The sequence below is a fragment of the Brachyistius frenatus genome, unplaced genomic scaffold, assembly GCF_029030835.1.
Source record: "Brachyistius frenatus isolate BFR_SWC_R1_liver_20210118 unplaced genomic scaffold, ASM2903083v1 Contig_16, whole genome shotgun sequence".
Lineage (NCBI taxonomy): Eukaryota > Metazoa > Chordata > Actinopteri > Embiotocidae > Brachyistius > Brachyistius frenatus.
In genome coordinates this window covers 4,374,471-4,388,350 of record NW_027210615.1, presented here as the reverse complement: position 1 = coordinate 4,388,350, position 13,880 = coordinate 4,374,471, and the positions used below count along the sequence as shown (strand labels likewise).

Here is a 13,880-nt window from a genome sequence, read left to right as displayed (position 1 = left end):
CATGCAGCAGTCAGGGACGTATTATATGACAGAGAGCAAGATATCCACGTCAACCTGGATAAGCACTAGAGAGTAGGTATTATCTGATGAGCCTAATGGTGATGCTAGTGATAGCCGATTCATTAAGATGATTGAATGATTAAATCAGAGGTTCTTAATTGGGTTCACCATCAGTCCATTTGTTTTTTAATAGGCACATAGCACTGGGTGTTCATCTTGTCACATCCTTGAAGGCTTGTTGTATAATTCTATCCATCAACAAAACATTCCTCGACACTAAAGATGGCCAACAGAGAGGTCCATAATGAGGTGTTGGGAATGAGATCTTCATGGCTTTGTTATTGATTTAAAGTGTATATATGCGACGGCAGAAATAACATGTTCACAGTCATATTTTGGAAATATATTTCCAACAAATACATACCACTGAGTGGTGTGGCTGGGCCCGGGTGATGGATGATGAAGGGAATGCTTTGGGACGGCGGACACCTCACCCATTAATCTGCAGAACCGCGCCGTCTCTGTCTGTTTGCATGGCAACACCAGCTCCCCATTACTCATTTAGCTGCTGCCCCATTATCAGTTTGTTGATGAAGGAGTTTGCCTCTAAAAGATTTGGAGGGTGCTTTTGGTTCCTTCGTCTGCAACTCCTACAAGCTAACTGGGGTGTCAGTTCTGGGCAGTGAAGCCAGTTAATTGCTGCACTCACCATATTTCATATGAAAGCAATCATGCATGAGGTGTCCCTCAGCCTCTCAGAGAAAACTAAAACTTATTATGTTACAATTAAGTACCTCATTTGGGTATGTTGGGATTCCAAGTGATTGGAGTAATGGGAGCATTGTGTCAAAGAGCACTATAGCTCAGCTGTTGTAAAATGTATGCAACTGATTCCATGTGGCGGCCTTACCTGTAAATTACTCAAAACAAGTCTTTTGACCTGTGGTATTTAAAAACGCTCTTACGAAGATGGTACATGGCTGCAGGCTAGATTCTGAGCAATAATCTGTCACACTTCCATAACCAGGCGTTTTGTGTGTGAAGCACTGTTCAAAGGTGTAAACAAGCCTTTCCCACAGCAACGAGGCTGCAGGGGCTCTACACAGGATGAATTAATCTTAGGAGGAACTGCTATATTGACCATTATTCACTGTCTCAGTACAAGCGTACCCTGAAGTGCTTACTTATCCATTTGTCTTTAAAAAAAAAAAAAAAAAAAAGAGAGGAAAGTTATGATTTCGCCATACAAGAAGAGAAAGTGGAGACAAATAAGGTTGAATGCTGAAACGAGACTTGTTATCAAGAGTCAGGTTTAGCCGCTCACAAAGCCACTGCAGTGACACGACTAATTAAAAAATCAAATTGTTTTTTAAAAGAGGAATTTATAAATATGTGGTCACCCACACCTCCAGAAGCGCTGGTAGCCAGTTGCAGGTGCAATGTAAAAAGCTTTTGTGCTGTGTTTGTGACAGGCACCACGCTATTCATCAATCAGCATGACTCATCACGTTGCCAGCTTTTTGTGTCCAGGCTTCACTGGCAATTTCAGGCTAATTAACCGCTGTAGGCTTGTCTCCATCTATTGATCCTGCCTCGAGGGGTCTTCACCAGAGTTGGACTGTGTTCCATTTGGCGCTGTCTACAATGAAAATGTGTTGCTGTTTCACATGTGACTTCAAAGAGAACTTTGGCCAAAACCGTTTTTTTTTTTTTTTTTGCGGGGGGTGGGGGTAGCAAATCGACCTAGGTTTGGCTTCTAACTTCAAGATGTGGCAAACACCCTCGTCTGAAGCTACTGCTGGAGTTTCACAGATGTGGTTCATACAAAGATAATAGTGCTTCTATAACTCTGTTGTGATCCTGATACAGTGGTACGCTCATAATGGGTGATCAAAGAAGAAGAAAGACGTTGTTACTCATTCTGCTGCTGCTGCAGAGTTTGCCTCCTGGCTGTGTTTTCTTGCAGTTAGAAACTTCTTTACATATTCATACGTTCTTCATTGGAGAAAAACAGGGAAACGTCGTCATCAAACCAAAGCGCCTGCAATCAAACTTGGGTAAGATCCAGTTGTGGAGCCTCAGTGGATCTCCTCCTGCTGGTGTGAAACATCATGTTTCAAATTATCGTGGCATTTTTTGTTTTTTGTTTTTATCCTCAAAAATTACATGATAATGGAGAAGACCTTACAAGCAAAAACTAATAATGATGAAAATAGCTTTTTTAATATAATGAAAAGAACACAAAATAGTATTTCCCAAATTATTATGCAGGATGCTGTTTAAAAACATCTAATTGCCAATCCATGAGGTTTGCTGCATCAAACTATTATTACATGAGCCCTTCTTGTATGTGTAGTTCTGCCTGTATTCATTTTGAAGATACCAGTAAAGCGTCTCAGAGCTTTTCGGTACACTTCTGGCCACCCTCATAGATTTTGCTGATCATTCCCTCATTGTTTTGCTGTTGTTTTTTGCAGCATGGTATGGTGCATTTTCCTGCATGGGAAAAATATATATTCTGGCAAGACTATTATTTTGATACCATGGCAGGAACTCTACAAATCTTGTCATTTTGACACCCCCAACGACCCTAAAGGGACCTACCATCTCATTTCCCAATATTTCAGGCCACATCATTACTTCCCTCCTTCCTGGCTGATGTCACAGGCTTGTTTGGAGCAATATAACATTTCACCACCATCCAGAATTCCTTCTGTCTGCACCATCCAGCGCAGCGTGGCATCTATTGGTGAATAACAGAGCTTGAATATGAGTCTATATGTGAGTCCACTGTAAATGTTTCTCTTTGTGAGCTTTGGTTTCGGGTTGGCCCAGCTTTATGCACTGCTGCCAGTCTCTGAAGGATCCTGCATCAAGAGATTGATGGGACTCCACAGGCAGTATCACTTTCAAGTACTTTTTCTGCTGCTCTACAATGACTTTTTATAGCTGCCTATTAGTACTTATAATTTGTCTTATTTTTTTACCTTCTTTAGCCCTTAGAACCTTTGTGTCCAAATTCCTACCCCTCCTTCTCGGTTGAAGTCCATCACAGAGATGCTGCACCTGTGAAATTGCACAACCTGAGCTTTCCAACAATATCAGCGTGGTAGAGAAGGTCGACTTTAAAGTTGCATCAATCTCCATCTCCACTCCCATTTCTCTTGATTGAATGACGCACAAAGTCCCGATCGCTTCCTAACGTTCCGTATATCAAAATAAACTGCAGACCTTACCCTTTCTGATGATACTCTTTGTTTCTTTGTATGACAAAGTTTTATACTAATCCCCTTTTGAAATCACATTGGATAGCCTAGAAGGTCCTGAATAAAACAAGATATAGCATTAGGTTAGCCACTATAATGACCAAGATATGAGCTTAAAAGCGAAGGTAGTGAAAATACCCTGACAGTGGCCGACAGCTCAGAGGGTTATAAGCCTTTATTTGTCTGTGCTCTGAATCACACACTTCTTTACACAGTTATTATTTTCAGAATAATTTGGAACACAGTGAGTGACTAAAGTAATACCTTTTCTTAAGAAGAATCTGCAGTCTGTTAAATAACTGAATAAATGGGTGTGTTAGTTTGAGTTCATGTATTATTGAAGTTCTATGAGTTTGTTTTCATGTAAATATTGTTCAGTCCGATTCAAAGTACCAAACTTAAAACTGTATTTGTCTCCTATAGGGTGCTCAGTAGACAATAGCCGGAGGAGGGCAGCAAACGTGATGCCGTCTCATTCTCACATCATCACACCTCGTGAAGTCACCAGCGGCTTCAGAGGAGGACGACTGTCCTCCAGAAACATCTTCCAACTTAACGGTGGGTGCTTTTATCCACAGTAAACTGAATCTGTTTGTGCTTATGTTTTATTAAGTAACTTTACTTTCATGAACTGTGCACTTCGTGTTTTTCTCCACTCCCCTTTCAGTGTATGCCTCGGCACATATATGTGTGGTTTCTGTGCCACACAGTAATTGGTGTCCTTCATTTGGGAGGCGACCATGCGCCTGCCTTGAGCAACTCAACCAGATCCATTTCACATTCTGCCTGTTGGCTGCACCACTGAACCACTCAATTTTCAACTTAATTGAGCTTGCAGAAGCATCTCTGGTGGCTAGCCACAGTCCTGTTTGTGTGTGTGTGTGTGTGTGTGTGTGTGTGTGTGTGTGTGTGTGTGTGTGTGTGTGTGTGTGTGTGTGTGTGTGTGTGTGTGTGTGTGTGTGTGTGTGTGTGTGTGTGTGTGTGTGAGTGTGCGGGTGTGCGTGCGTGCACAGTCCGAGCACACTGGGGAAACCAATTTTTTCCTCAATTAGACAAGCCATCACCAGTCAACTGGTGTGCAATTCCTAAATTTGTCATCCAGTGTGGACTATGATTGAAACACAAACACACACACACTAAGAGGTATAAGATAAGAAACAGATGAAAAACAAGCAGATAATTGCATAGAATAATATAAAGTAGGTCTGACAGGTCGAGAATTACATCAAAGACCTCCGAAATGCTGCGTGATTTCACACACATTAGTCCTGAGCACTCCACGTTCTAATACCCTGTTTAACAGTTATGTGGAAGCACAAGGAAGCAAACATGTAGTCTGTAAAACCTATTTACAAATTAATTCACGGATACGTTCGCCCTACATGTCTTCCACAAACTGTTGCAATCGTTTATTCACCGCTTTTGTTGCTTGTCGCTTTTGCTCTGTTTCTTACCTGTCCCCCCCCCCCCACCACCCCCCCACACACACACACACACACCACCACCACCACCACCACCAGCAGCTCTCCACTAGTCGTGTCTCTCTTGCACACTGAACTCTTTCCTCTCTCCACGCCACCTTCCCACGCCGCTTAAACTCGCTATACAATGTGCCTAATTGCTTTCACTGGAGTCCAGTCACAACAGTAAGCCTCACTGAACAGAGCTACTCTGTGTGTGTGTGTGTGTGTGTGTGTGTGTGTGTGTGTGTGTGTGTGTGTGTGTGTGTGTGTGTGTGTGTGTGTGTGTGTGTGTGTGTGTGTGTGTGTGTGTGTGTGTGTGTGTGTGTGTGTTCGCTCTCCTGTCCCACTTCTGCCTGCTTGTGGCTCTGAAGGCAGCAGTGTAGTCAGACACTATCAGGTTAGGCAGCTGGCAGTTGATCCAATGCCTCTTTGATAATGAGACTTGGGAAAAATGTCCAGGGATGAAGAGTACTGGAAGAAGACGACAGAGAGGGAAGTGAATATCAAAGATTATATGTGTAGGCACAACATTTTGATATTCACTTCTGTGGGTAAGTGATATCAGTGTTGTATGACCTAAAATTATTATTAATAATAATAATAATAATAACGAATGCAATAAAAAAATATTTGTATATGTATTTATTTTCTGGGTGTGTCTGATCTGTTTATTCTGTTAAATTACAGTATTGCTAGTTAAAGGCCATGTATGTTACACTTCTCAGGTGTTTTATTTGCAATCTTAATATCCAAAATAAAATATTTTTGTATCTTTAAATGTAAAAAAAACATGTCAATGTCGTTTAAAATGTTTGCTGAAGCTTATCTCTGGAGCTCTACCAAGAACAGGCTTTTTTTTGTGTCTGTGTCTTTAAACGACATTGATATCAAAGACCTTCTCCTCTGATTGTCTGACTTTTTTCTGAGTGATGCACATCCAGTCTAAGCACAGGTTTCCTTTGGTCCTGTAGCCTGCTAGCTCTGCGATGGAATGATCAGGATTTTGTGACCTCACAAACTTACAGAATCCAAAAAGTTGCTGAACTCTGTGCATTTCTTTGTGGACTGAGCATTTTTGAAACGTTCACAGTATTTATACAGCAGCGAGACCTGCTTTATAATCAGAAAAGAAACACGGAACTCTGAATTTAAACAAAATGGGACCTTTAAAGATGCTGAACTGTCAGGTGATTGGTTGGTTGAATTTCTTGTTCGAAAGTCTGTGGCTTTTGACACCATTCTGACAAACAGATACTTAACATTGATTGAAATAACAAGTGAATTAAGAGACAAGTTGACCAGTTAGGCAACACACAGCATGTGGCATCAACAAATGCATTGCAAACACAGACACATTGCAAGTAGCACCAAACAAAGCAGAACTGGGTTGTTACACAAAAGAGATTTCAGGGAACTGTAAAAAAACTGATGGATACATGAGGAATTAGTGAAAGTCTAATGTCTGGTTTATAGAAACTACAGTGGGTAATGTTCCGGAAGAGCTTAACTAACTTTACATAAGCCTCGTTTCCCTTTTTCTCTGTCATCCTCCCCCTTTTTTTTTTTCTCTGTCAACCTCCCCTTTTTTTTTTCTTCTTCTCCTCCTCTATCTCCCCATCTTCCTTGTCCTCAATCCACTGATGCACCACTCCCATTTTCTCTCTCCACGGCGCTGCTCGTTTCTGTTGAAGATTTGTGGCCACTTTCAGTCGGCCTGGGTTTATCTAACGCTGCTTGCCGCAACACGTACTCCATCACATGGCAACAGACTGAGGGAGCGAAGAGTGAAGCTGTGTTTAGATTCCAAAAATATGGTTGGGGCACTTCTGAGCTCTAAGTTTGATCATGTCTGAATGTTGTTCAAAGTGCAGGATTAGGCTAATTCTCTTGTCAACGCTTTTAAAGAACACGGGTAATTTGCATGATCCAGTCCAAATGAGGATGGATTATTTGGTGACAAGCAGATGAATCAGATATTTTAATTAGGTATTTTGGTGCTTGAGGAGTCCACATTAGCATGGAGGTGAACAAGAATTTAGGAGGAGAGGGGAGTTTGTTTCCCCAGCAGTAGGGCTTCGGCCCAGTTGTAGCGGTGCCAGTTGTTTGTCTGAACTGTTGTCCGTGAACAAGCTGTTGTTTCTTGTGTTCCAACAATGCTTTAGTTTGTCAGCGTCTCTCTCCCTTGGACATTTGGAGGGTTTTTAGAACATATGTTTAAAATGGCAAAGAGATTAGATTCCACTCTGTTCAGTAAATATATTCATGATTGCAGCCTGCTTCAACTTCACAGCGAGGAACGCTGCACAAGCACACAGGCTGGAGATGGATGGGAATCGGGTGTCGCTGTTCAGACGCAGGATCAGAGCTGACACCATCAAACCCGAAGAGCACAACCTAAAGGAAGCCGACAGTGGGCGCCGAAAGCTCAGCTGCATGGCTGCCGTGCATCAGCGGGAGGGCAAGGAAGGTGCTAAAGCGGCTAAGGTCACGGTGAGGTCAAACTTTGCGCTTAAGCCAACAGGGAGACAAAAATAGCAGCTTTTATTTAAAGCACAGCCACAACTATCTGTCCCTGTGAGTCTTCTTCACTGAAATCTCACACAACAGAGCAACAGCTTTCATTCCTGCTCCACAAACATGTCATGAGGGAGCCTTCTCAGAGGTGTGGAGCCTTTTCCCAGAAAGCCTCCCGGTGTTATAACTCTCGTACCAACGTGCTCTTCAACCCTCTGTGTTGTTGTGACTGTACAAGAAGCTATTAATTGCTCTTATACCCAAAGCCACATCTTGTACTTTTACCCATGGGTGCACATGCCAAATGTAATTCTGGATTTGGTGTGTGTCTGTCTTGAAACATTTTACACCTCACCCTTCCTCTGGTAAGACCTCAGCCTTAGTTGTTTCACACCTCTGTAACAGCCCACACTGTGTGCAATATAACCTGCTCGCACAGGAAGGGGATTTTTTTTTTTAGTTGCTTTGCATTTCAATTTGGATTTGACTTTTCTAGGCTGATAAGCACAACTTCATTTGGACCAGGTTTATGACCAGCATAATTTCAGGAGGCTAGACCTGTGAAACATCTTAATATTATATTTTGTCACACACTTAGCTTCACCGCCCTGATTTTGAAACTCAATTTCACAACTTCAATTTAGTTTTAAGACAAATCTACCTACTGGCGAGAATCCCAGGCATCATGTGATTTTGTGCCATTTATAATATTAAAGAATTAAAGTCCTCAGCAGACGGTACCACAACATGCTCATGGATTCAAATGCAGTTGTATTACATAGTTACATTCATGATGGCATGTTTTTCATAGACTGAAAAACTGTTTCTCTTCCATCTGCCTTGGAACTCAGTTTCCGAAATTTATCATTGAATATAACATTTAATTATTTCACCAAAACCCGCTCTATGTTTTAAAATGAATTGAAAGCTTGGATCTGTGGAATTTTGCTGGGAAAACATTTAATTGTCTTGTGAAGCAAAGTGTAAGTAAGTAAAATGTATTTATTATAGCATCTTTCACAGACGGTCACAAAGTCCTTCACAACAATAAAAACAAAAGAAATCAACATTCACGACAAACACCAACAGACCATTGAAACACGAGCACTAGACAACATGAGGTGTGACAAAGATGAATAGATGTGTCTTAAGTTATTTTTTGAAAGCGTTAACAGGAACTGCAAAATGTAAAGCGAGGGGAAGAGCGTGACATCAAGCTTGACAGCTTGCAAAATATTCAGTCAAACTACACAATAATTGTGTAATCATAAAGCAGGAAGTCAAGTGTAATCACTGAAATGTCATGGAGAAAATTATGGTTTACTGCAACCTGGCTTTTATTTTTTTTTGTTTTGGCTGTTGTTATGATGACATTGTACTCAACGAGTCATTTCTGAGTTCAGGGAACACAGCAACAACTGTTACAACAACAAAAACCAGAAGGTTTTTAAACTACCCAAAAGTTTCGCTAAACCATCTAAAACACTTAAATTTGACGTAACACTGAATAAAATGTTGGTTCTAATCTTTAATCGCGCGAGAAAACTATGTGTGCAAAATACTGTAATGAAGTATATGAAAACTGAACAGGAAGTTGGTCTATAAACTGTGATAAATGTTTACAGGGGCAGTTTGGGTAATAATCATTGTCGTGTGCTTAATGCTACACTGGAGCGTTATTCAGCTAATGTTCTTGGGTTTTAGGATCGGACCAAAGAAGCCCAACTTTGTCAAGTCCAACCCAGTGAAGAGCACAGCAAGGCAGAGGGCATCGCCAGCATGCTGAGCCAGGCCATCACCACTCAGCACCTGCTCTATGCCAGCCTGGGCTCCGCTGAGTACATGGAGTTCGTCCTCAAAAACCCCTTCAATGTACCTCAGACCGTCAGCATCCACATTGATGACCCTGAGCTCAGGTAAGACGCCTCAAACACAGAGCTGACAGTGACCGATGCCCCATCTTAAACTGTTGGTTTTTATTTTGATTAAACTGGTTAATCATCGTTAAGGTTGGATGGGTTTTACAAGCTTGTAGGTGTTTCCCCAGTCTAACACGCCAACTCTGAGCATGTGTTCCTGTACTGTGTCTTGAGTTTTCCATTATCAGACCGTAACAAGTCATGCTCCACCGTGAAACTGTGTTCACACGTTCTCAATGTGTTTCCAAAGATGGTGGTAAAGCTCTGGAGATAGTTTTTAGAACCTATTTTCCTACTTTAGGAAATAATGCTGCACCTCACACTTGACCCAATACAATGCGAGACATATGCAAACCGGGGCTTTAACTCTTTGAAGGGAAGGTAGTGTTATTCACCTATTGCTCAAGAGTGTCAACAGCAGTTTTGGCTTCAAGTCTTATCTTAACTTGTAAAGACATAAGACTAGGGTCTGATTTACTAAGATCTCAAATAAAGGGTTCTAAATTGCGCGTTTATTCCAAAAGTTTGCACATTTATTTTGCATCCGTGTTGTGGGTTATTTACAAAGAGTAATTGCGTAACTGGTATCAAGTGCAAATCACTCTATTTAAATGCGTGTGTTAAAGTGATTCCAGCCATTAAAAAACAATAACCGCAAAAGCAAATGTTATCCTGTTGAAATGAACAATTATAAATATAACAAGATCACAACTATATGGGAGATTATCAGCGAGGAAGTCAATGCCGTGGGAAAAACGAAAAGATCAATAGACGGTACTAAGAGAAAATGGTTTAATAATAAAACGGCAGGAAATAAAAGAGGAGGGACGGTGGATGAGATGCTTCTAACAAACACTGAGCAGCATGTTCGGCTCTTTCTGTGGTGAGCAGGTGAATTAGCTTCATTCAGTGGGAACCTGATGCACCTGTGAATTCTGCGGCACATCGCATTCAGGACCTGTGACAGCACACCTGAATAACGGAACCGGGTGGGATATTCCTGCAGCGATACGTTGGAATGACCCACAGGCAAGAAAATGCTGAGTCGTAAGACGTTATGTCATTGCTGTTATTCCGTGGCTCCTCCTTGTTGATGGCTGTAAATCACCATTCAGTTCATTCAATAACTCAGAAATGTTTACACTGGTGGGAAAACACGTTCTTTACGTATTCTTTGGTTTCCCTGCGTCTCCTTCTCACCACAATAAGAGCGGCCGTCTCTCCTGATATGCGCATCTGATGTTCCCTCACAGTGTTTTGCACATTCAAGTAGAAATGCCCAATATTACATATTCATTCAGGAAGAGAAGCAAAATGGACAAAGTATGTTAAATTGCACATTTGAAAGACGCAATCCTCACTGCATGTCGTAGATCAGCTTGGACGTTTTTTTGCACGTGATGTGAAGTTTGAACGGGATTTTACACACGCAAACCTTTTGTGAATCAGGCCTTACGTATTAGAGAGCTTTGAAGAAACGTTAATTTATATATGATCCATCATTAACGCAACAGGAAGAAAGAGGAGGATCTCTACATCTGTGTTAAAAGGTTTTTACGCATGGCCTCTAGTCTGTCGTTGGTTCTGTGTATAATAACTAACAGGTAGCTGATTCATTACATCATATTTCTATCATTAGGTTATCAAATTGATTGCAATTATCCTCGCCACCTGTATACTGGATTTTGTTTCACCAATATTGTTCAGCTTTATCAGTTCGGTGCACAGTGACCTCGTTGTAGCTGAATATTAACACAGCATGGGTAATGAATCTTTGACTTGTCAAAGTATGAAAATGCACAGATGCAACTGATAGCATTAATGAGGGTTTGTTCCATCCAAGTGCTGCAGTAAAACAAAACAGTGTGACCAAGCATGCATAATAATAGGATCCTAAAACTGATGAAGCTGAATGGAATTCAGCCATCATTAATTTTTATATTTACGTCTGTGCTGCTCCGAAGTGTCCTCCGCATATAATCTACGGGCAATAACAATTAATTTTTTTTGTGAACCAAAGGTCTGTAAGAACACACAATTAATTGGAGTGGCGTCATGTAGTATCGTCGCGTTTTCAATCAGATTGAGTCAGATCCACTGCCCACTCTCCCCACAGCTCATCCAAATATGGTCACTTCCAGCTCCAATGTGCTCTGAACCAGCAAGATGGTGACGGCCAGTACCCGAACTCAGCATGGTAAAACACAGCTATTGTGTTTCAGATCAGTTGATCAGGTTAAGAGTGATATCATCTTTCATATTTGCACTGCAGCTACCTTCTTTTCATTTCTTTCTTTGACAAAATCCTCTTGTTGTTGGAACATGGTTGCATGCTCAGGGAAGCTTTCAGAGTTTGTGTTAGTTATGCAACATTTTCTCCCATTTATTGCTCATGCAGTGGAAATAGAAACCATTAACAATATCAGAAGTCTTGATTTAAAAGGTTCCAGGTGGATACAATTTCAAGGAAGTAAATTATGCTGCACCACTCATGTAATGATGGAAGCCAAAATGCTTTAAAAAAAAAAAAAAAAAACCATTAAGCCATCCCTTCATCCAAACACGGTTTTAAATAATTGAAAGTGCATCAGCACTGGAAAGGTGAAGTGATAAAGTCCTGAAGATGTTTGCTTGTGTGAATGTGCATTTTGTTCAGGGTGTGGGAGTCTGATTCACAGCTTGCTCACCGTTTTGAGATGAGGCGTGTGTGTAGGTGTGTGCTAATGTGCGTGTTTGCATGTGAGCTGTTTTTAGGGTTGGAAATTGTTTTTCTTTACTGTATTGACACATCTGGTTTATGTGTGGTTGGTGCACTGTTTAGTCTTCGATTTTTCCATTTTGAGACGGCACGTTTAGTTCGTGTGCGTGGGCCTTAAAGGTGTTGATTTTCTCCTGTGCTGAGTTTTTGGTTATAATTGAGTTTTCAGGGCAAAAAGCAGCCACCTATCCAAACACATTTCCCATCTACGTGTCAACAGGAATAAATAAGGAAAGTGTTAGCACCCGCCAAGCATTATGTTTGCAAACATAATGTCGGTCCACAAACAAAGAAGATTCTCGCTGCTCTGCACAAATAGCTGTCCTTGACACAGATGCAGACGTGATGCTGTTGAGATGCCAAATACCCCTTTAATCCACACGTAGCAGCCATTATGGCTGCTGTTTCCTGGATCACCCGTTCTTGGTATCCATGCTGTGTTTGTTTCCTTCAGTTAGTATCATTGTTAATCCCTCCACTCTGACTCTTTTGTTATGGATTCTGCTCATGCTGCAGCATCGGATTAACATATATCAATGTTGATCAACAAAGGCTGCAGCGCGCCACGGATGAATCATTATGGCATTAGCCCGGCCACCGGTCCTACCAAGGTCTAATTGAGAGTCATCAATCCCTGCATCTGTCCTCCCGCTGGCTTAGCACCCTGTTAGCTTATTTATTTCTTGATGAGGCAGTGAGACGCTTTACACCGAACCGTCTGTCACCTCTACCAACAGCCTGAAATGTGTAAATTTACCAGGAAGCTGCAGTTCGTGTGCTTCTGCTGCAACACTTGCACGAAGTTCGAGTTCACGAAGTACAGCTCTGCCAAGGACACGTTGATTCTTTATGAAACAACGGTATTTTATTATAGATCAGCAGTGCTGCTGTGTGTTGTTGCAATGTACAGGTCTGTATGTGACTGCGGTACCGTAGAGGAGATGAGGAGACATGAAGGAAGGAAAATTTAAATAAAGTCATTTTAGCTTTGTTTATTTTGGTCTTACGATGTTTGAATCACCATTTTCTGGGTTTATCTAACTTGCTACTGGAAACAAAGGGATTTTACAGGATTTAGATGCAATATTGCTCTTCGCTCTGATTTGGGGATGAAAGCCTGATTGTCTGATGAATCCATTTGTTCAACTGCTTGTATAGTTTCTCTTTTACAGATTTTGCACTCTTTGTTCACATTGAAACATTTTGCCACAAAGCTGCACTATAAGCTGGCACTATGACACATTGTTGTTAGAAAGTAGGCTGCAGGGTTGCAATTTAGTACATTTGGCGGTAGGATAACACACGGGTGGACATGAACACAAATGGCTCAGAATTAAAAAGCACAACACGAAAACAGTCAGGTGAAGGTAAATATGAGTTTACTTAAATCGAGTTTTCCTACAAGCCTGCAAAAACAGGCAGGCATTCAAAGCAGAGGAAGCAAGCGACACCAGGGGACAAACAAACATCTGGAGCACATTGGGTACAAAAACAGTCTTTGAAATTGATAGCAAGAAGCAGTCGAACTAATTGGGGAAGCGAGGCGGGGAAAGTCGGGTGACACCACTGGCGGGAAAGCAGGGCAGGTGTGAAACGACACAGGAGTTACACAGTCAGAAGGAATGAAAGACGGCAAGCAAACGATGACAAAACTTTGATACCACAGGAATATTGGACTATACTCAATTCCATGTTTTATATGTCAATTTATGTCTGTTTTTGTGTTTGTATATTGAGAGAGTAGGTTACAATCGGAGTCAAATTCCTTGTATTTGTAAACAAACCTGGCCGATAAAGCTGATTGTGATTCTGAATATTTACGGCCAAAGAAAGTATTGTTTAGTGAGAATTCCAGAAAAATCTCTGCAGGCAGTATTCAGCTCTCATGGATTGAAATTCGAACATGAATTTGCTTAATGAGGAGATTCAATATATTTTATTCCAGTAGCCATCTGCTAAG

At 41.3% G+C, this 13,880-nt stretch overlaps 1 protein-coding gene across 6 annotated transcripts in view; it reads left to right on the top strand.

The window, feature by feature from the left end:
• The window catches only part of nphp4 (nephronophthisis 4), a 182,060-nt gene that overhangs the window by 147,058 nt on the left and 21,122 nt on the right, over positions 1-13,880 (top strand). For 5 of the 6 annotated variants that reach the window (XM_069694067.1, XM_069694066.1, XM_069694065.1 and 2 more), the window contains 3 exons: positions 3,690-3,824; positions 7,002-7,219; positions 8,948-9,159. In XM_069694067.1, the coding sequence (XP_069550168.1) occupies positions 3,690-3,824; positions 7,002-7,219; positions 8,948-9,159 (565 nt within the window). The remainder of the gene's footprint in view (positions 1-3,689; positions 3,825-7,001; positions 7,220-8,947; positions 9,160-13,880) is intronic. The other variant, XM_069694068.1, reaches the window with a different exon arrangement.